General features: G+C 24.8%; 2 protein-coding genes across 2 annotated transcripts; both read left to right on the top strand.

Moving 5' to 3' along the window:
• Positions 1-4,188: 4,188 nt before the first annotated feature.
• On the top strand, positions 4,189-8,775 carry LOC145837774 (splicing factor 3B subunit 6-like). The gene is made up of 4 exons (XM_082945218.1): positions 4,189-4,264; positions 4,908-5,026; positions 6,855-6,993; positions 8,449-8,775. Exons 1-4 carry the CDS (start codon positions 4,235-4,237, stop codon positions 8,533-8,535), a joined length of 375 nt encoding a protein of 124 aa, XP_082801344.1. The 5' UTR covers positions 4,189-4,234; the 3' UTR covers positions 8,536-8,775.
• A 4,974-nt stretch (positions 8,776-13,749) lies between these two features.
• On the top strand, positions 13,750-16,101 carry LOC145837817 (splicing factor 3B subunit 6-like). Its single transcript, XM_082945268.1, has 4 exons — positions 13,750-13,779; positions 14,353-14,471; positions 15,018-15,147; positions 16,015-16,101. Exons 1-4 carry the CDS (start codon positions 13,750-13,752, stop codon positions 16,099-16,101), a joined length of 366 nt encoding a protein of 121 aa, XP_082801394.1.
• Positions 16,102-24,452: the final 8,351 nt, after the last annotated feature.

Raw genomic sequence — 24,452 nt, 5'->3', positions numbered from 1 at the left:
CTAAAAATCTATCATATAAATAAAGAAATTTTGTCATCATCAAAAATTTTTCATTAGAAAATATATATAAAGTAGCTTTACAGTATCTTTTCAATGTTTTATACTATTTAATACAGTTTCTTACCTTAAACTTAACTTTAACTAAAGATAGACCCAAAAATATGTACTTTTAGAAACCTGGAAGAAATTTGGAAAACCTGGAAAAAAACAAGTTACAACCCTGGAAGTAGCTTTACAATATCTTTTCAATGTTTTTATACTAATTAATACAGATTTTACCTTAGATTTAACTTTACATTAAAAATTGACCAAAAAACTTGTTCATTAAAAAACATGGAAACATTTTAGAAAACCTGCATAGAAAAGAACCTTTGGCAATACTGAAAAAAACTCATGACTTGTTTTCTTGGAAGTTAAAGTCACTAAAAATCTGTCTCCTTCATTTTTTCAGCAACTTCAAATTTTTCAAACGTATATATTTTATTCAATGTTACAGACAACTTTAGAAAACAGAATAAAGTATATTAATTTTAAGATCAAAGTTTTCAGCAGTTTCTTGCGACTATGCCTGCCTAATAAGGACGACACTGGTCATAGGTTGTCTCTGATGCTGTTGTTGATGGTTGTGTAGTGAAGTTCATTATTTTTATATTTATTTTGAAAAAAAAAGTTTTCACAATTAATTAAAATTTTTCTTATTTAGACCTGCTGACTCCTGCTCTAAACTAAAAAACTCTAAAAGAAAGCCCTGAAATTTATGAAAAATAAAAATGAATGAAATAATAAAAAATGTTTGTAAAAACTTATTTTAAAAAATCTTTTTAATTAGTGACTAACTATATCAGGGTTTCCCATCCTTTTTTTCCTAAGGCCCACTTTAAGAATTAAGAAAAGCTATAGCCCTCTCTGACATGATTTATCAGAAAACTACCATTAAATATGCCAAAGACCGTTTTGTTTATTGATCCTCATAATCAACTCAAGAATAGCTGGTGTAAGTTTCAAAGTATGACCTTGTGGCTCCCCCTTTTACAGCTTATGGCCCTATAAATTTCTGAAAGTTTCCTATGATATGTAGTTTAAGTTTCAAAACAACCATTCAATATACTTAAGACAATTTTTTTGCTCTTCATCATCAACTCATAAATATTAAATGTAAGTTTCAAATTATGGCCTCACCCTGTGGCCCCTTTGCTGCTCATAAAAAATGAATGGCTAACTTTGGCAAACCCTGATTTATAATAATTAAAGTTACAATATAAAACGAAAGTTGTGTTATGTGACTCAAACTAGTTTCTGGTCACACTACAAGCCACATGATAAAAATGTTCAGAAAAGTTATAAATGGAAGTTAAAATAAGTTGTGTACAGCAGCTAGTAGTTTTTACAATTTCTAATTATAATTAAGGATTAAAAATTATATGATGTGAAACTAACTTTTTTAAAGCAAGTTAAAAAAATATTTATTAAATAAAAAGTCCATTAAAAAATCACTAATCATATGTTTTTGTCTTTAGTCTTTTTTTATGAATTTTGTTTTAGTTTTATAACAATCATGTACTTAGTTTTAAAATGTTTTTTTTTCAAGTATTTTTGGATATTGATGTCACATTAGTATAAATTTTATTGTAAAATAAAGTTCATTAAATACTAACATGCCAAATTAAGGTTTTATCTTATGAACTTGTGCTTGAAAAAATAATTAAAAGTATTTAGATAATTTAAAACTAGTTATAATTACTGATAAAAATTAATACTATTTTATCCTAATTCATCAGAAATATTATGGAATCAAAAATGTATATAAAAGCTGGATGCATTGTATGAAATCAGTTGCAGGCAAGAGAGCTAAAGGTAACAGCTGTAAATGTTCAAGCCCAACAATATTTTTTTTAATAATTTTACTTTGCACTTCACAACTAATTTTTTTCATAACTCAAGCTTTTGTTACTATAGTTTTTTTATTTCATTTTTTTTTCATATACTTTATAGGTATTATGTGCTCTTGTCAAGGTTGCCTCACACAAACTCATGACAATCAGGATGACTAGAATAATAAGAAAATTTTTGAAATATCAGGATGACTCAGGATAACTCAGAGTATTTCAATTTTTTTAACACAGACTGACTCAGGATAGTATTATATCCATTTTATCTCAGTACAGATTTTTAAATGATATATAATTGGTTTAGTTTAAATATTTTGTTCTGTTATTACCAATTCTGTTAAAGAACTAGATGTTTATTAATTATTAAAAATTACTTTGTTTATTAAAAAAAGTTGTAAAGGATTAAAAAACTCAGGACAACTCAGGACATTTTAAGGTCACTCGGGACAGTATTTATGACTAAAACAATGGTGACTTTGTTTTGTTAAAATTTTTATTTATTAAAGGTTTAAGACTTTTATTAAAGATATAATGTAAATGGTTTTAGTTTTTACATTTTTTTGTTTTAAATTTAGTCTTTACATGCAAGTTTGATGTAACTCTTCCTAGTATTTTAAAACTCAGTTGATATTTTTTTCCTCAAAGAATGGCAATTCTATCCTGAAGCCCTGTTTGTTTATTAGCAGTAAGACCATTTTCACTGTAAAAATATAGAGCTTCAATTTTAATAAAAACCTAGAATTTTTAGTAAAAAACATGCAAATACCTACAGTTTTAAATGATTTTGATGTATATTATTAAGAAATATTGAAAAGATAAGTGATAAATGTTTATCTACAATAAAAATCTATAATAAAATTTTAAGAATAATTAACATAGAACAGGGTTTCCCAAAGTTTCCCCTTGGGGGCCATTACAGAAGTTTAGGAGGCAATGAAGTCATAATTTTAAACTTACACTAGATTAACTTGAGTTGATGATGAAGAGCAAAAAAAGAAAGGTTTTGGCACTTTTAATGGTAGTTTTGAAACTTATAGTAGATATTATTTAAACATTCTAGGAAATTTAACTGACCATAAGCTGTAAAAGGGGGGCCACAAGGCCCTAATTTGAAACTTACTTTAGCTATTTAGTTGATGATGAATAGCAAAAAAAAAGACCTTAGGCTTTTTTTATGGTATTTTTAGAGTAATCTTGTCAGAGGTTGCCATAGCTATTTTATTTTCTTTTAAGGGGTCCTTATGAAAAAAAGTTTGGGAATCCCTGTTTTAGAAACACATTTATTCTAGTATATTCATAGTAATTAACATGTAATGCATTAGCAATGCTTCCTTGATAATATGAATCTTTTATGAACATCAATATGAAACTGAATGTACTAAGCAACAAATATACTAATTGCAAGTCATTGTAAATTAAGTACAAAAAGGGTTGTTTTTAATACAAATTCAGTTGAAGCTATTCATTGATTACTGATTTTCAGTCAAGCTTACTGTTTATTTGTCCACAAGTTTGGATAATTGGTTTTGAGTAGTTTGTTTCCAGTTTGGAGTAAAATAAGATTAAACTGCTGTTATATCAAATTAATTATGGTTTGTATTAATTTAAGTAGTTGTACTGCTAAATTTTGTATTTGATTTATTGCAAATTTTCTTCCGGTCTGTATTAATTTGTACTGATTTTTATAGCTGTTTAATTATAAAAATTTGTTATTTAACACTGCTTGCTTGTTTTGAGTTTGTTTAAGTGTTTGAAAATATATTGAATTGAAAGCTAAATCTAAAACATAGACCATAATTATAAACCTTTCAAGCCTAGATTTAGCTAAGCTACCTATCAGAAACCCTTCACCGCGGTTTAACATCAGCACTAAACCACGTATCCAGGGCATCCCCCCAGGAATCTCAAAAACACAAACTAAAACATAATCACTAATAATCTGTCTTCTCTTACAATTGCAGAGTAATCGCTTTAAAATATGTTACTTGATAAGTCCAGAAATGTTTCAAAAAACTTATAAATTCTTAAATAATTTTCTATCAAACAACCAAAAAAAAAAGCATATTTTAACTTTTTAGTAATAATAACTTTACTTTTCAACATTTAAAAGTTTGATGTTTGATATATATTTTAAATGCACAAAGTATTATTTATTTTGATGTTTCTAGCTCAAAAAGTAAAAAAAAGGAGACATAGTTTTAATTAACTAAACATTTATTTAAAAATTAGCAATAAAAAAGTTTTGGTGTTTTAGGTATGTAATGGATAATTTTCAAAGATCAGGATATATAATATATTTTTTCAGATTTTTTATATAAATTTAGTAAACAACAAAAACATTCAAGATGGCGATGGCAGCAATGAAAAAAGCTAATGTAAGTTTTATTTGTGAATATAACTTATAAAAAATTCCAATTTTTGCTAATTAAGTAAGCTTGATGTAAATAACCAAAATCTGGTAATTAAACTTTGAGTTTAGGTTTTTGAGCAAAGTTATGAATGTATATTGAATTGTTATGTACTCTAAGAATTTTTTTATGTTTATATTTTAGTTTTACAAATTAAGTGATTATTTAAGTTTTATTTCAAAGTTAGTAAACAGAAACACCCAAAGTTAACAAATAATGATTTAATAGTTTTTAACAAGTTTTGCTCACTTAGCTAAATCTAATTTTGTAAGTAACAAATACTCATTATATTTATTTTCATTTAACTTGATTAAAAAACTATAATAGCCAAATATTTTCTTTAAGTAACTCTTTCATTTTGGTATTTTTATAAAAACTCATGTTATTGCTTGTAAACTTAATTACTTTTGTTCAATTCTTGATAACATTATAATATTAGTTATAAAAGTTAGTTGATTTTAAGAAAACATTTAGTTTTTTTTTTACAAAACCATCTTTATTGTATTATAACTGTTTTTCAATTACAGTTTATTGAAATTATTTTTGATAATGTGTATTTGGGATTCCAAATAATTTCTAATTAACAAATAATTTATTTGTTTTTATTCAGGTAAGGCTACCACCTGAGGTCAACAGAATTTTGTACGTGAGAAACTTGCCATACAAAATAACAGCTGAAGATATGTACGATATATTTGGTAAATATGGAGCAATCAGACAGATCAGAACGTTAGTTACTTTCAAATTACTAAAGTTTAACTTTTTATTAAGTTGATGTTTGTCACTTTTTAGTTGTTATAAAACATTTATGTTGTAATTATAATGATTGTATTGTAAATTATGTAATATAGTTTAAAAATATCATTTTAATTTTTTTATTTTATAAGCATACTTGTACTGACTTGTATATTATTGATTTATCAATATTTTTATTACTTGTTAATTGTACTAAAACTTTTTTTATTTAGAAAAAAGAATTTCGTAAAGTTGTTTTACAGACCATTAAATTAATACTATATATCGTACGAAGTTTAAGTTTTTGTTTAAATTTTTATATGTCAAAGACACTAAAGAATTTAAGATAATCAATGTATTTGAGTATCATTGTAGTTTTTATAATTAGTATATATTTTTAACTTTTATATTGTGGTTTTTGTACAAAGAATACAACAACTTTAATTCATATTTAATTAGCTTTTACCATTAAAATCTATAAGTTTAATATATTGATGGATTATAAATCTTTTTGTAAGTATATAAAAAATATAAGTTTCTATATTAAGACAAAAAAAAATTTGTTAATACTTTTAGTAGAAAATTTGCATACTTCAGAAATTAAATAATTTTGTTGTAATTTTTAACTTTTTTGTGCATGTTTTAACTTTATGAACTAATTATTAATACTTTCATTTATAGTAATTTACATCTTAAGTAGATCTACAATAATAAAATCATGATTTTGATTCTAACTTTATTATACATTTAAGATTTTAAAACTAAGTATTTTTTTTTAATTTTTTTTTTGTACTTTGAAATATATGTTTGTCGTAAATATGTATAATCATGAATGCGTATTGCACAAAATTTTTGCATCCTTTTTCCTGTTGTGCATTAAACTTGACAGACTTTGTGAAGCTGTATATATTTTTTGGCATTGAAACAGTGTCAATTAAATAATTTAATTGCTTGCAAAAATATTCACTTTTAAACAAATATAGCTTTTCTGAAAAACTGTAAAACTGATTTTTTAAATTTAAAGAAGGTTACATATAGTAAAAAATTCATTAAGACATTAATTGTAATTTTTTAAAGTCTTACAGACTTCTTACTTTAAAGTACAGACTAGCCACTAAACCTGGAACCCTGAAAAACCTGGATTTTGACATTTTAGGCTAAAAAAGCTTGGAAAAACCTGGAATTTTGAACATAAATCACTAAAAAATCTCTAATTAAAAAAGTTTTTTACATGTTAAGTTAAGTTTTGATTTTACACATATTATCTATCATAAAGATTAAAAAACACGTATTTTTACAGTATCTTTTCAATGTATTTATACTATTTAACATATTTTCTACCTTAAACTTTTTTATACTAAACTTAAACTTAAAAACGTGTACTTTTAAAAACCTGAATAATTTTTTTTAAAATAAGTGGCCACCCTGTATGTATAATAAAATAAAAGCTGTTTGTGTTCTTAAGAGTGATCATACATATTTTATAAATATAAAAAAAACATTCAAAAAGATAATTAAAAGTATTGTTTTTGTGAATTGTTTTTTGATCATATTGTAAATGAATTATTGGTTATACTATTTAATAATATCTTTGAGTTTTCTAATCGTTAAAAAAACACTACAAGCTCAAAAGGTAGTAGCGAAAAAGTAATTTTTTATATACCTTAAATTACGATTCTTTTCTTATCGAATAAGTTCAGAACTCTGTCATCAATATTTTTTCATTAAAAATACATGAGTATCACATCGTTTTCCAGAAAAAGTCTTATAGTATGTGTGTTTGTACTTTTCTATTACATTCAGCATGAATAAATTATTACAGCGGAACAACATCTGATACCAAGGGAACAGCCTACATAGTGTACGAGGACATTTACGATGCCAAGAACGCTTGCGACCATTTGTCAGGGTTCAACGTGTGCAACAGATACCTCGTAGTGCTGTACTACAATCCGAACAGGGTTTGTTTTTATATTAATCATTGAGTTTGTTTTAAGTGGTAATTATGAGTTTCAAAGCGTCGATCTAAATTTGTAAATAAGTTCGTCTCGACTTGTGTTAAGTCGAGCAACTTTTACGGTTTAATACCACTATTTTTTGATAAAATTTACTTATTAAATTGTAAAAAATCTAATTGGTTTTTTTAATGTGTTTGCAAATTATTTTAAATTCTGATAATTTTAAGTTATAATTTATTATCTGGACTAAATCTCAATTTTTTACTAATTAATCATAAACAATTTGGACCTTCTGGTATTTAAATTTTTTTTAAGTTTTGAACAGTTTGTTGATATTTACAAGGCTGCCAAAAACCTGGAAAACCTGGAATTTTACAATTTAGGATAAAAAAAAACTAGAAAAACCCTGAACTTGAACATTTTTGAAAAAATTTTGCAATTTCAAAGATAAATCATTAAAAAACTTCAATTTTAAACAACTTTTACATGTTAAATAGTAAAATTTCGATTTGACACAAAAAAATTATTGTATAGATAAATTTTTGTGTCATCATTAAATTTTTTTTTAAATTAAAAAGCACATTTAAAGAAGGTTTGAGATATCTTTTTAATGTCCTTATGCTAATTAATACAGTATTTACCTTAAACTTAGTTTTAAACTAAAAACAAACCTTAAACTTATAATTTAAAAAACCTGGAGAACATTTGCAAAAAAAAGTTTGCAACCCTGTATATACCCAAAAACTTTATAGAAACCAAAATTTGGCAACTTTTAGCAAATATTAGTCATCATTTTTAATAAATACTTCTTAAGTTATTTAATCTTTACTAATTGATCCCTGTGGTACATTTTTAGTTTTTGAGATATGATCCTTTAAAATTTTCATCATAATTAGAAATGTCGTAGTTTTTATCGCAAGTAAAATTTTTTTTGCGTTAATCTATTGAATTAAAAATTAACAACTCAAGTTGAATTAAAGTTAATTCTTTAGTATAGTATACAATTGGGTTCAGTTATATTTAAAACTCGTTAGTTTTGTTTATATACAGTCTTCATCCTTAATAAAATCCGAAATTTAAATTATGTACTTGGAAGACTTAATTAAGTTTTTATTGAAAAACACATCTATTTTAATCATTGTAATAGATAATATTTTCATACTTGTTGTTTATGTTGCAGTTACTATGTTTTAGTTTGAAAAATATCAATCATTTTTTTTCTATGCACAGTAAAGTGTTTTCTATGAAAATCTTTATGACCACAGGTTCAATGTATTTAATAAAAAATGTCGTCAAAATTACAATTTATTTATTTTTTAAACATTTTTCTTTTAGCATAATGTCAAATTAAAAACTAATAGTGTTTTTTGATGATTGATTGTATCTTGAAAAATGTTTTTACTGTACTTAATAGATCATATTTTCAATATTAATTTTAAAATTTGTCGTTTTCTACAGCAATTTAAAAAGAAAGACGTGGAAAAGAAACAGCAGCAAGTGAACAATATTAAGGCGAAGTATGGTGTGAACAGTGATAAGAAGTGAAAAATATATTCCATACATTTCCATTTAGTTGTAAAAATAATGCTTATTTGAATTTCCAATTGTTTTCATAAAACAGCTTTTAGTTTAGATTGTAATTGACACTTTTGTTGTAAATTTTGTTTAGTTAATGATCACTTTAAAAGTTTTAAGCTTTTAACTTTTTAAAAGTTTTAAACTTAAAAGTTCACAAAATGTTTTATAACAATTTTTTTCTAGATGTGTTTCAAAATAAACCAATTTTTGTCACTTTTTATGTTTTGTGTCTGTGTGGAATAGCTGATAAAATAGTAATTATAATTTAGATCTTTTTTTAAATAAAATTTATTTAAAATATTCATACACAAGCTCAAAAGTTTTTAATACAATAATATATAACAAATAATATTACAGTTAAACGTAATAGGTTGATATTTTTATTAGATTTTGAGTATAAATAATTGGGAAACAATATTAGACAAAGAAGGTCTTATTGCCCAATTTTTGTTTTCTAACAGGCTTAAATTCTCAGTTTATATCACTTGTTCAAGTATACTTTTAAGATAAGAACTTAAAGAGAAAAATAAAATAAAGTATATATTAAGAAAACTCAAAGATGGCACCTTTTTAGACTCTGAAATTTATATTTTCTTTTTATTTTGAGTTATTGTAAATTATCTCTTGTAGTATTTCTTTTGTTCTAATAAAATCTGATTAATTAGGCCTGCAGAAACAATTCATATCGATTTAAAACTTATTTAGGTATGGCTAAATGAAGATTAAAGCTTAATAAAATATATCTACTTGTTGAAAAAGAAAAAAAATATAGATTGTCGGCAATCCAATATTCATGAAATCCTCACTTTTAATGAAAATTATTCCCTGCAATATACACTATTTAGTATATAATAAACAGTTTGTTAAGTTTTTTTTTATTAGATTTGCAAGCTGATAACTAGTTTACTAGTACAGTGGATCCACAACTGGATGTTTTTATTTTAATTAGAAAAATTTATTTAGGTATTTGTTTGATATTTTGCAAAGGCTTAATTTAAATAAAGTTTTTTCTCAGTACTTAAAAACACTTACTATTATTCATCAATACTAAAGTGTCTAGACTTTTTTTAAGAGACTTTTGTGGGGTTGTACAATTTTCTTGTTCGGTAATAGATTATTTTGTATTGTAGCTTTTAATAATACATTTAAGAAAATTACATATCTTTATTTTTAATAACTGTCTAAATTTACTCAGGTACATAAAAAATGTTCAAACAACTTGGAAATACCAGTAAAACAGAATGCAAAATAGTTCATTTTTTTAAATTTTTAGTTAAATAATATCAGTATAAACCTAAGTCCTTAACTTATTGACAGTATGAAAATTTTGTCTAACATTGTGAAGATTACATGAATGACGAAATATTTTATACAGAAGAAAATAGTTACGGTGTATAAATAACTTAGATATAAATTAACTAGTCTTAATAACAGAAAAACATATTCAATGATATATTAATTAACTACTTGTGAAACAGTTCCTATTAAAACAAATTATCTAAAAAAAATTAAACTAAAAATATCTTTTTTTGAAAACTAATTAGTAGCGACGTAAAAACTTGATAAAAAAGAACAAATTGTAAAACTATGATTTTTTAATGTTTAAAAAACAATATAATATTTTCTCAAAAATTTCTGAAGTTAAAACTAGACCCTTCAAGTTGTAAAATCAATAAAAAATAGTTTTTTAACACTTTTGATTGGCTAACTTTGTGATAAGTTACTTTTAAACGAAAAGTTTCCTTTTTCGAATTGTGCAAGTTCTGTAAGTATAAAGTTTTATAGAGTTTGTAATTTTTTTTTGCAAAAATTTGTCAATATTAGGAAGGTTCTTTGTGCACCAAGTCCTTGGACCAAATGTTTTGAGCGTCTATTTTTGACGTTCGAATACAACAAAAGTTATCAAAGGATCAAGAAATAAGAGTGTATTTTTAGTAAAATATTTTAAAAGAAAACAATTATCAGTCCTGGACATTATAAGTCCTGGACAAGACGTTAAAAGGTTTCTGTGGTGTTCGACTTGATAACCGAAAGGTTTTTTTGTCCACCAGGTTCTATGACAAAATATGTTGAACGCTTTTTATTTTGTCGTTCAATAAAGAATAATATCAATTGCTACTGTATAACGTTTATTCAAATCTTTTCAAGGGTCGATTAGGAGACAGGAAGCTAGTCAAAACACGCCTCGGTTGCTAATTACTACTAATCAAACACCTATCTATTATTGTAAGGTGTTTTAGATCATTATTTTTTTGAATATCAACCTGAAGACCTGATTTTTAGCAGTTAAACTTAAAAACATGTTTGCAACACCATCAGGATTTATTGAAATTTATGAAATTTTCAAGGATGACTCAGATAAATAAGTATATATTTAAGCACTCTGGAATCCGGATGACTCAGGCCAGTTTAATTTTCTATTAAAAGCTCAGGAAAATTTTGAGACTTCTGAGTACCTCAGGCCAGATTTTTATGTTTTTAAATTAGTTTTAGCTGATTAAGTATCTTTTTTAGTTGTTTTATAACCAGTTTTTAAGAAACTTTTTTTGTTAAAGAACCTAATTTTAGTTGTTTTCGTAAATTTTTCAAAATTTTCTCAAATGATTTAAAAAAGTTAAAGATGACTCCGGACAGTTTAAGGTAGGGGTGGGCAACGTAAATAACCGACCGGTCGGATCCTGAAAAAATTAGTAATTTGCGAGCCGGAGCATTTCGAGTTAGTGATCTACAGGATCCAGCTGGATCTTTGTTTTGATCCGTATCATAATTTAAAAATGTTATGCAGATCTGGGTAAGTACTAGTTTTAGATAAAGATCTGAATCGGACTGGAAGCTAATTTAATAAAATATTTAGATCCGGCTATATGCTAACGGTTCGTGTATTTTAGAGTTTTTAATCTATATATTAATTAATAACTTTCTGAAGTATAGAATTTTATGTTAATATTTATTAAGTATTCATAATTTTATTTTTATTGTAACTCTAGACCGAATTAATACTAGTTATTCTTATAAATAGAATAATTTAGTTACTTAAAAATACTATATCGTAAGCCAAAATATTATAAAATTATTAAGTCTCTGGAGTTATCTAGTTTTGGCAGCTCTTGGCTGGAATTCACATTATTAATATTTAATTCAACAGTTAACTAACATTACAATTATGAACTGCTACCTTTTAATTTAAACAAACTTTTAAATATTTAATACATAGTTTTTTCCGTATAATAGAAACAAAACAACAGATAATTCTAATAAAACAAACAGTTTTACCATAACAATCAAAAAAAAAAAAATGGTGAAGCACTTGTGGTTATTAGAGTTATTTAAATCTAGTTGCATCATGATTTGAAAAACTCTGCAAGTGCACAGGAATACGATTAGTTTTGAAATAAGCTTATCCTTGTTGATGTTTATGTTCAAAATGTTTGTTTGCAAATGCATCAAGTCACAAACAGGACAACTAGTGTCATGGTCATCTTTTTGAAGTTGGCAAACTTTGGCTAGTTCATTAATTCATGAAGTTCTCTAAAAATCTACTAAAAGCAACGAAAGTTATATGTTTATTTAAATTTTTATACTAACTTATTTAAAAAACAGTTAAACTTTAGTAACAAATTAAATAAAACTGAATAATATAAAGCAATTTTTTTTTTAATTCATTAAAAATGGTTTTTATAAAATATAACGGACATTTTATTTAGACAAACACAAAAAAAAGACTATAAATCATATATGTTTAATAACTAACTCCAATTTTTTTCAGCCTTTGTTGAAAACTTATTAACTAAAGTTGTGAATTTTGAATTGAAAAAGTCCAAAAATGGTCATAATTCGTCTACGTCCGTAACGCATTTACAGTATATAAGTAACAGTTTTAAGTAAATTTACATCAGTCGCAAGAATAGGTAGCTGTCTAAATTTCACGAGGGGAAAAAATTGCACGAGTGTACAAAATTGCACGAAGATACTTTTGCACGAGCAGACAATTTTGAAAGGGTTAATTTAAAACTTTTTTTTTTTTAATAATAATTATTATTTTTTTAATCACTAACCTCTTACCCTCGGTCGGTAAGTTATTATATATATACATTTGTTCTAATTTAATCTAAATATTTTTTATCTTTTTTTTACTATCAGTGTTACCCTTAACCCTTACCCTCGGTCGGTTGCTTTATTTTTTTTAGTTATTATTATTAAAATAGTTTTATTTATTTTTTTGTAAGTTTTTTTTTTTTTATCTTACTATTACTGTTACCCCTTACCCTCGGTGCGTAACTTTTTTTTCTTATCTATATCAATTTTTTTTCTTTATTTTTTATTTTTTGTCTGTATTTTTTTTTTACTCACGTGCAAAAATGACTCTTGGTGAAAAATCGTATTCGTGGAATTATATTCCCTCGTGCAAACTTGGCTTCGTTCAATTTTGTGCTATCGTGCAATATTATCTTTGTGCAATTTAGACACGTTCCCAACAAGAATGGCCCACACGAAACAAACCGCCCGCAAATCAACGGGAGGAAAAGCTCCCCGCAAGCAACTTCCTACCCATGTTTCAGAGTCAAAGTCTTACATTTTCGTTGTGTGAAAATTATGAAAAAGAGGTTTTGTGAAAATTTTGTGACTTTTACATTGTCAGGCTGGACTTTATAAAAATTTTTTTAAATGCATAGCGGGCCGGTCACTTTTGTCCGAAAACCGGATTCCGTTAAAAATTAAAAAAATACTTGGGTCGGTCATTTTCACTCCACGGGCCGTACGTTGGCCATCCCTAGTTAAAGGTCACTCAGTGTATTTTTTGGCTTAAAGAGTGGCAAGTTAGTTGTTGAATAAAACAATTGATAACCTGCTTTGCTGATATTTTTGCTCATCGTTTGTGTTTGAGTGTTTTTTGTCTAGTTAAAGACTTTTTAGTTATGTATAGGAAAATTATTTTGAGTTTTGTTTAAGTGTTGATAAAAGAAAAGGTCAACTTGCTTGAAAAAAACAAAGCTACCCTCTTGAATTTTAATTTAATAGATCATAACAAATATTTTTTATTTTTACAGCTCAAATTTTTGATACGAAATTGTTTTCAAGTTGCTTGTCAACATTGTAAAAATCAGTTTAGAATTTACCTAGAATTTGAAATTTAAATTTTTTCAGAATTTTTATAAAAACTTAGTAAAAAAAACATTCAAGATGGCGATGGCAGCAATGAAAAAAGCTAATGTAAGTTTTTTTTTGTGACTTTTTAAACATTACAATTAAAATAAATTAATTAGGGTAAAAGTAAATAACCAAAGTCTGGTATTTAAAATTTGAATTTAGTTTTTTGAACAAAGTTTAGTATGATTTTTGACTACCATTGTACTTTTAGTACTTATTTATCTGTATTTTTAGTTTTTTTGTTTTATAGTTAAAAAATGTTTAAAATATTTTGATAATTACTAAAGCTTTACGTTGAATGTAATTTTAGTTAACACCCTTTAAGTTTGTACCTCACGATTAAATATTTTTATCAATTTTTGCTCACTAAGATAAATCTGATTTTGTAGATAACAAGTAATTATTGTATTTTAAACGCTTATTATCTTTTTAAACTTACTAAAAAATAACTAGTAAAAGCTAATTGTTTCCTGTAAGTAACTATTTTACTGTGGTCATTTTTGAAAACTATATTTTTATTAGTTTGTAGACTTCTTAACTTTTGTGGTGTTAAATCAAATAATATTATTTTAAATAGGAGTATTTTTGGTGTAAAATTATTTCTTAATCTGATATTTATTTATTTTTTTTCTACAGGTAAGATTACCACCTGAGGTCTACAGAATGTTGTACGTGAGAAACTTGCCATACAAAATAACAGCTGAAGATATGTACGATATATTTGGTAAATATGGAGCAATCAGACAGATCAGAACGTTAGTTGCGTTCAAATTACTAACGTTTAACTATTTTTTGCTTGCTTTTTAAGTTTGATAAAAGACTAAAATTCTTATGCTTGTATTTGTATGCTTGTACTAAAACTTATTTTTATTGAAACACACATGTTTAACTTTTTTTTATAAAAACACTTCTACTGATTTGTATACTATTGACTTTTAACATTTTTTTTCTTTATAATTTTACTTTTATTTTAATTTAAAGAAATTACAGTTTAATAAAGTTGTTTTACAGACCATTAACTTAATAAAATATTTTATACAGTACAGAGTTTAAGTTTTTTATTTTTGCTAGCTTATGTTAAAGACACTTGATAAAGTTGCTGAAACAAAAATTAAAAAAAAACTTTAATCAAGATTTTTTTTTATTGACTAAGTTCAGATATTTTTATTATTGATATTTAATATTAAAAATTTATAAATATTACATATTTTTCAAAAACTTATTTTTGTGTTTGTAGCATATGTATTTGTACTTAGTTGTAGTTTTAAAATTTTAAAATAATAATAAACAATTTAAAACAGAGGAGCAACCAAGGGAACAGCCTACATAATATATAAGGATATTTACGATGCTAAGAACGCTTGTGATCATTTGTCAGGGTTCAACGTGTGTAACAGATACCTGGTCGTGCAATACTACAACTCGAAAAGGGTTTGTTTTATTTACAAAAGTTTAAGTAAAGTGATTCAGTTTGTTTATTCTAATTTATTACTAACTCCTAAATATTTTATTTAAGTTGTCTAAAAGTACGTTCACCAATCATGGTCACTTTTTAATAATAAAGTTTTGTATTGAAGTTTAATTTAATACTTATTTATTTGTTTTTATAATATGTTTGTTGTAAGTACATGACATTTTTAGTTATAATAATTTAGATTTATTGTTAAAAATTTTTTAAACATAAACTTTCTTGATTTTTTATTCTCTCCCATTATATACTAATTAAACCTTCTAAAATGTTTTTATTTCTCTCTTTAAAACTAATTCTAGTGATATAGCCGAATTTATTTTATAAACTTACTAAAGTTTGGTTATTTTACCAGTTATGAATAATACTCTTTAAAAAAATAGTTTTAAGTTTTTTGCTATTAAGATTTTTGTTATTTTGTCATTCTGTATTTTTTTAGATATTGTCCCTTTCAAAAAGTTGTCATGTCACTTTTTATTGTATTAAATAAAAGTTGTTTGTTATGGATTGAAAAAAAAAAGATTTATAACTTTTAAGCTGGTAAAGTTTCAGTAAAAGTTTAAATGAAAATTCAGCAAAAAGAAAAATAATATTGTTCTTCTAGTTCCTAAAAATTTTCTAAAAACTTATTATTTTACTATACTTAAAAACATATACCTTGAAAAGATCTTTAAAATGATTATAATTTACCGGCCAAGACATTAAATTGTATCCGTGGTGTATAACGCGATACTAAAGGCTTGTAGGTACTTCAGGTCCTTTTACTAAACTCAGTGGCACCTTTTTTTGTTGTTCTATAATCAAAACAGAAAGTTTATGGTTTTTTACAGAAATTCAAGAAGAAAGATGTGGAAAAGAAGCAGCAGCAAGTGAACAATATTAAGGCAAAATATGGGGTGAACAGTAAAAAGAAGTGAAAAATATATATCACACATTTCTATTTAGCTGTAAAAATAATGCTTATTTTAATTTCCACTTGTTTTTACCAAAACTTATCTTAGTTTGGATGTAATTGACACTTTTCTTGTAAATTTAGTTTTGTCAATAACTTTATTTTAAAACTTTTATATTTTTAAAAGTTTTCTAGACATTTTATAACATTTTTTGTGTTAGATGTTTGTTGCAATAAACCAATTAATGTATTTTTTTTTGTTTGGTATAGCTGATAATTTGTAAGTTATAACTTTTGGAATTTATTCTTGAAATAAGTTATTGAAATAATGGTGTAGAATAAGATCATATCTTTCCATATGACAATGTCTAGTATTAAGTTTATATATATAGACATAGTTAATAATGCAGTGGATTCAGTAAAAGTGTTGAAATGACAGTAAATTTTACTAATATCATTTTAAGTACCATTTTGTGTTACTACAGAGTAGGGGTCAACAAGTTATTGGTGCTCGCGGGCCAAATTTAAAGTTTTAAAACGTCGCGGGCAGTTTTTGTCACTTTTTACTAATCTTTATGTTTTAGTTTTAGAAACATACAGTAGAACATTGCTTTTGTTTTGTTTAAGATCTTACTTTTTTTAGCTATATTTATTAAAATGACTTTTATCCATATACATAAGGCTTTTTTAATAATTACATATCTATTAAACTAAAACTTACTTTGACTAAATTACATAAGTTTTTATAAATTATTTGCTATTTTGAAAACTTAACACATTTAATATTAGGTGGCAACCCTATGACAATACATTAATGCTATATTAACTAAAGAAAAACAAAGGCATGATTCATTTCAAACTTCTAATAACTAATCAGTTGAAAATTGACATCTGATTTCATTTTTGTAAAAATAATAAAAAAGCCTTAATTTTTAAATAAAAACTTTAAACTAGTATTTTCTAGCTTGATTTTACATTACTAATACAAGTCTTAGAATGTCTAAGTATATAGTATTAACAATACTAAAAACCTTTATTTTCATTAAATACTAAATGTTTTATACAGTTAAACTGAACAAAAATCGTTTTTACATAATAATACAGAAAATACATAAATAACAATAAATTTTAAAAGTTGTATTAGTTATAACCACAGAAATTAGTAGCTTGTTTCTTATATTTTAACATCTATTTTACTTGTTTATTTTGTAAAAGCTCGTTTTTTCTGTATGTAACTATAGCATAGGTAAAATAAGAAATAAAAATACTTTTTTGAGCTATATTTAACCCTTAGAAACAATATAAACACTAAAACAGGCTATTGATACTGTGTATATACATATATTCTCACTCTTAGTAAAATTAATTTCGTATACTTTATTACAAAGCAAGGTATTGTAAAGTATAGCGTTGTTCTATAAAATAAAGCCTGAATGTAGAATAATATGTTTAAATTCTTATTCAAGTTTAACAGGATTAGGGCTTACATTTTTTTTAGGCAAGTGAAAGTAAGTGTTAATGAACAAAACCTAGCGTGAATAAGCCTGAGTTTAATAAAATACGTAAAAAAAAAGTTTTCAGACTTAAATGAGTTGCCTTTAAAGCTATTCTGCGTTTTTAAAACTTGTATGTATGTATATATCAACATATATATTAATTTAATTCACATCACCTACAGGACTTAAAGTTTTACATATGTTTAAAACAAAAACTGTAAATTGAAAAAAGCATACACCATAAGTTTTCTTTGCCACTCTTCAAAGCAAAAACGTCAGCTGACGATCAAAATCTAATAGAAGATTCTAGTATAAGAAAAAAATAAAATAATTTTTTTTATCAAGAAGTGCCACCATAAAACTTTCTTTTAGTCGTCCTAAATTTGGCACAAATGTTTATGTGACAATTGCCATATTAAAAAAATCTAACTAAAATCTCTAAGTTTGATTTTTTTGGTCCCTTTTAGTTTGAATTTGGCTAGTTTTTAGAAAATCAAGTTTTCCGAAGATGGAAGTTTCTTCAAGTCATCTAAAATTTTACACCGAGTTTTTTGTGGTAATACCACTAAAACAATTAGCTAAAAACTCAAAGGTCACCGTATTTATAAGCACCTTAGTGTGCATAAGAATTAATTTTAAAGATAACAGAAAACTTATGCAAAAAAATTGAACGACTCAAAAAAAAAAACACTTTTAGCTTATTGTTTTTTTTAATGTTTTTTAAATGTTTCTGGGTATATATAAATCTATTATATAGTGGAAATATCTATAATAAAAACTTTATATCTATAATATAAAAAAACAACTAATTTTCAAATCGTTTACTTAGTTTCGATGCTTATGCATCTCCTCAGAACGAAATAAAGAACAAAGTAAGATTTTTAAAGATTAAAACAAAAAAATACATTGTGACGGTTCAACTAAAATTGAATAATTATAATAAAAACTATGTATAAATTACTAAAAAAGCACCTCAATTTTAAAGATATCAAGTTTTAGTCTAATGCTGTTCATTAATTTTGTAATGAAACATAAAACATTCGCATTTTGTTAACTTATTTAACATTTATTTCATAAATAAATTATTAATCATGTCAATGTAAAATTTAGTTTGAGATGTATATAGTTTAACAGAAAATTAAGTTATTACATAGTAAATTTGTATAACTGTTCCAAGCAAATTTATGTTATAAAATCGTTTTTTCTAAGGAGATCAAAAAAAAATCTTTTTTTTTAATGTTTGCAACTATTGTTTGCTTTGTACTATTAGAATTTTAGACTTGGACAAGTATTGAAAATATGAAAAAGTACATTTCAAAATAGAAGGAAATTTGTTGTTGATGTTATTATTATTCATTATTATTTTGTTTTTTTTTTATCATTAAGTGCATAAATGTTACAGTACTTATCTTTATATTTTCATTTATGAAAGTTAAGTTTATATGTGGTAGAGTTAACTTCTTCAAAACTTCTCATAAATATACAGTAGCTCATTTATCTATTCAAATGTAAAGTTGTTTTTATTGTTTAAGTAAGATTATTCAATAAAAAAGAAAAGCTACACTTTTAGCACAAAATACTGATAAAATTTAACGTAAAAGTATTTCAGCGCAAACATTTATATCTTCTTTAAAGGAGTTGCAACTTATCATTCACATATTAACATATTTGATATTAGTGTTGTTTATTTCCTTTTATAAGTTAATTTAAAGTTATGTATATTTATTTTAGTTCTTATGTTGTTAGACAAGTTTTTAAGTACATTTTTGATCACAATTTTCAGTTAATTTTCGTTTAGTTTTCTTTTTTTTCATGTTGTTCAATTGATTATTTTATGACTAAAGGTTTAAGTATTTATATAATAAAAAAATTATGTGTAATAGCTCGTAAGAAATTGTAGAAGCATAGGGTGTCTCGATAACCAAAAAGTTCTTTTTTACACAAGGTCCTTTGATTAAACGTTTTGAGCGTTTTTGCCTTATGGTTCATTAAATAGTATATATTGAATCCAAGCAATTTAAGACTTATTTTTAGTTCACCAATTGCTGTTAAAAGAAGAAGTCATTGTCTAAACAAGCAGTTCTTAATCGTTTTATCATTTTTAACCCCTTTATGGGAGGTCATTACCTAATTTACCCTCAATATAGAAAGGATGTTTAATTAAAAAAACCTGATATTTTGAAGTTAAGGTTTTTGAACATAATATCGCATTTTAAAATATTAATTGTAAAATAGAAGACGAGCTACAAGAATAAAAAAAGCGGTAGTTAGGAGTTATTGCGAGAAACGATAAAAAAAATCACCAAAGTCATTTCCGACAAAGCACATTATAATCTTCAGTAACTACAGAACAATCAGAAAAAATTGTTAAGACAAGTAATAAAGTAGCAAAATTTTTTACCTAAAATGAGATATCGTTTATAGTTGAAAACTTTTATAAAGAATTGATGTTGGCGGTAATGAAAAACTTTTGTTTATTTCTTCAATGACAACATGAAGTCGTGTTTATGAAATGCATTAAGGTTATAAAGTCGCATAAATCAAATTATGACTTTAATCAAACTGTTAACATGAGATCAGTGATAGAAAAACTATTGCTTATCTGAGAATTTTTGTTAGAGATGTTTTTACTAACTTTGACATTTTAGTAGAATTTCTTGGTTTAGTTCCAACGCAAAACACAACAATCGGTGAAATTTTTCAAGTAAAGGTGCAATGTACCAATACGGAGTTTTTAGAAGTACAATTCCTTCTTTTATTTTCAGTATAAAGTTTAATTAAAGTTAAAAAAATTGTCTTAAAACATTTATCAATATTAAAAAATACTGTTAGGCTACTACAATATATTTTTCAATAAAAAAACATTTATTTGGTAATTTTTTTCGAGTGAAATCGAAATTTTATTACTTTAAATGTAAAAATTGTTTGAAATTCTAGGTTTTTCAAAAATTCTCAAATTTAAGTTTTTTTTCTAGAATTTTTAACCGTAAATTCACAAATTCAAAGCTTTTTTGGGATTCAACTTTTTTGGCAACACTGATTGTTCATTCTTTAATGTACACAATAATATAAATTTGAATTATATCAGCTGCAAGACTTAAAATTTAACATATATTAAAACTCAAACTAACACTGTGGATTGAGTAAAACATACATCATAAGTTAAATTTGCCACTCTTTCAAGCAAAAAAGCCAGCCTGAGTCAAAAAAAACATTCCTGATATTTTTGTATACAAAAAGAAATTCTAGCGAAAAACTTAAAAAATGGCTTAATTGGCCTGAGATTTGAAGTCTACAAATAGTGATAGTCTGAGTGTGTGGCAATGTTTAGTTGTTTATTTGCTTGAATTTCAACTATTTTGATTAACAATGTACAAACTTTATAAATTTACCATCTCTATATCTAGTTTATATTAAATAGGTAGCTCCAAAAAAACAGCAATTGTGTGTATTGATATGCAAGGTATAAAAATTAACTTAGCTTGAAAAAAACAATTGTTGAAAAATGGAATGTATACCTAACAAAAACTATATTAACTTATGTCATATATATTGTTTTAAATGTGTCTGTACAAATTTAGATATAACATGTATAAATAACAATGTTAGAAAAGTATGCATTAACTAAACTTAAACTAACTAAAGTATTAAATAAAAAGTTGTTTAAAATATGAGCATTTTTTTAAGTTGGTGTGCATAGAAAACTTATAAAAAATAAAATGTATCAAAACAAAAATCAAATGAACCTTATTTCTTATTACTATGTTATTTTAAATGTTTTCACACTAAAATATAAAATTTACAAATAAAAAATTACAAAAGAAACTGAGGTAGAAAAAATATTGAAAACGAATATCTAAGCTATAAAGAAATGACAGTTTAGTTAATTACTGTGCATTATTTTTGTACAAAATGGAAAATATTTGCATTTAGTTTATTTAATAAATAAGTGTTATATAACCAACTTATTAAATCCAAGCACTCTTGAGACTCTTTTTTCAGATAATTACTTACTGTTGTAAAAAAGAAGTAATTATGAAACTGAGAAACATATCCTGTTAGAAGGCTAATCTGTCTTTTTTACATTTTTAAACTAAAGCAGTAATTTCTTGAAATTATTTTAAAATTTTATACAGAGACTTAAAATAAAACTAATCGAATTAAGTCGAATTACCGAAAAAAATTTAATTTGAAATATAATTTTGCTCAGCGGGCCACATTTACATGCTCGCGGGCCACAAAATTTTCTTTCGCGGGCCGCATTCCATTCAAAAAAATAACATGCTCGCGGGCCGCAATTGGCCCGCGGGCCGCAGTTTGCCGACCCCTGATATATATAGACTGAGTGAATAATGCGGTTGATTCAGTAAAAGTGCTGAAATGACAGTAAATTTTACTTAAAAAACTTTTAATACCAGTTTGTGTTACTATAGAACATGGGTCGGGTCGGGAAGCAATTGGTGCTCGCGGACCAAGTTTCAAAATTTTAATGTCAAAATTGTCGCAGGCAGCTGTTTTTTTACTTTTTATTAATCTTTATGTTTTAGTTTTAAAAACATAAAATAGAACTTTTTTTTATTTTTTTCAAAGTCTTACTTTTTTAAGCTTTGTTTATTGAAATAACTTTTAGCTATACACAGAATTAATAAAATTTTACATATTTGTTATTAATTAAATTTACTTTTTCTAATAATTTTAATTTTTAATAAACTATTTAATATTGTAAAAAATTAAAATATTTAGTACTAGGTGACAACCCAATGACAAATTATTAATGTTATGTTAACTAAAGACAGACAAAAGCATGATTTATTTTAAACTCCTAATAATTAATCAGTTGAAAACTGATTTTTATAATTTTATTCTTGTAAAAATAATAAAACAGCCTGAAACTTTAAATAAAAACTTTAAACTAGTATAATCTAGCCTGATTCATACAAAAATAACAAAAGTCTTAGAATGTCTAAGTGTATAGCAACGTTAAAAACTATGATTTTTATTAAATACCAAATATACTAAACAGTTGAATTATTTAAAAATAGTTTTTACGTAAAAATACAGAAAAAAAAATAATAAATCTTAAAAGTTGTATTAGTTATAACCATAGAAATTAATAGCTTGAATTTAATATTTTATCATCTTAAATTTACTGGTTTATTTTCTAAAAGCTTGTTTTTTCTGTATGTAACCATGGCATATGTAAAATAACTAAAAAATATTCTTTTTTTGTGGATATATAACTCTAAGAAAGAATGTAAACACAAAAACAGGCCATCGATACTGTGTTAATTAGTATTTTAGGTAGACCCATAGTAAAATTTAGACTAAAAACAGTTAATGTTAATTTAAGGATGGGATCGTTTTTCAGGTTAGTCCGTTTTTTATTTTGAATTTGTACTTTCTATAAAGCACCTATTGAACTGTCTAACTTTAATATTGCTCATATGTCAAAAATTACTTTAAAATTTTGAAAAGCAACTGGAAGCTTAGCTATTCATCACAAAAACAAGACTTTACTTTAATTTTCCATCATATAAACAATACTTTAAAACAAGCTTTTCCCTCCGCTCCTTATTGGTTTTAATTTTATCATTTTGGAGTAAATTATAACTTAACATGTTATTTAGGCATAATAAATAAAAAAAGAAGTAAGTTTTTTAGCAACAATTACATTGAAGCTACCAATCCCTGCTCTATACTATAAAACTCGAAATGCCTTAAATTTTTTAAAAATCAAGCTAGATAAAACAAATTAATCGTTTAAAAAGCAAAAAATGTTATATGCTTGTTAATCATCTATATAATAATTTTAATAACAGAAATAAGTGATGTACTGTAACTCGAATTGTATTTTAAAATATTCAGGAAAGTTTTAATTAATAACTACAATAAGTTCTGTACAGCAGCTAGTAGTTTTTAACATTTCTTTTATTAATAAGGGTCTAATGATGTTTATTATGGGAAACTAACTTTTTTTAAGCGAGTTTGAAAAGTATTAAATATGTAAATATTCCAATAAAAAAAATTTGTCATATGTTTTTATCTTTAGTCTTTTTTTATGTATTTTAGTTTAGTTTAAAAATAGTATATAAAAAGTATTTTCAAATATTGATGTCAGATTAGTATAAACTTTACTGTTAAATAAGATTTAATAAATACCAACATGCCAAATTTACATTTTGTTTCTGAATTTGCAATTAAATAACTCTAAAGTATTTAAAACAGTTTAGAACTACTTATATTGACTGATAATTATAAGTATCATTTTATCCTATTTTAACAGAAATATTATTGAATCAAAATTGTATATAAAGGCTGGATGCATTACATTAATTCAGTTGCATGTAAGAAGGCTAAAAGTGACAGCTATAAAAGTTTAAACTTAAAAGTATTATTTTTAATAGTTTTATATTGCTTTTTATTTTTATTTTTTCATAACTTAGCTTTGTTGTTGTAGTTATTTTGTTTTTTATTTTTATTTTATTTTATATGTATTAAGTCCTTTTGTCAAGATTGACACATACAAACTCAGGATAACTCAAAATATTTTGAAAATTAAAAAGTATCAGGACAGCTCAGAAAATTTAAACTTTTTTTTTTAACTCAGGCAGACTCAAGGTATTATTAAACATTTTCTAAATCTCAGGACAGATTTTTTACATTTTAAATGACATTTAGTTGATAAGGTTTAAGTATTTTTTTTTACAAATTTTGCTGAAGAACTAGATGTTTATTAATTTTTTAAAATTTAAATAAAAAATTACTAGGGATTTAAATTTACTCAGGATGACACAGGACAGTTTAAGATTTATCAGGACTATGGCTAAAAGAATGGTGACTTTGTATTGTTATGATTTTTATTTTTTAAGGTTTGAAACTT

The sequence above is a fragment of the Thalia democratica genome, chromosome 6 (assembly GCF_965202585.1).
Source record: "Thalia democratica chromosome 6, ktThaDemo2.hap1.1, whole genome shotgun sequence".
NCBI lineage: Eukaryota > Metazoa > Chordata > Thaliacea > Salpida > Salpidae > Thalia > Thalia democratica.
The sequence above is the reverse complement of the archived record's forward strand: the minus strand, read 5'-3'. Positions and strand labels throughout refer to the sequence as shown.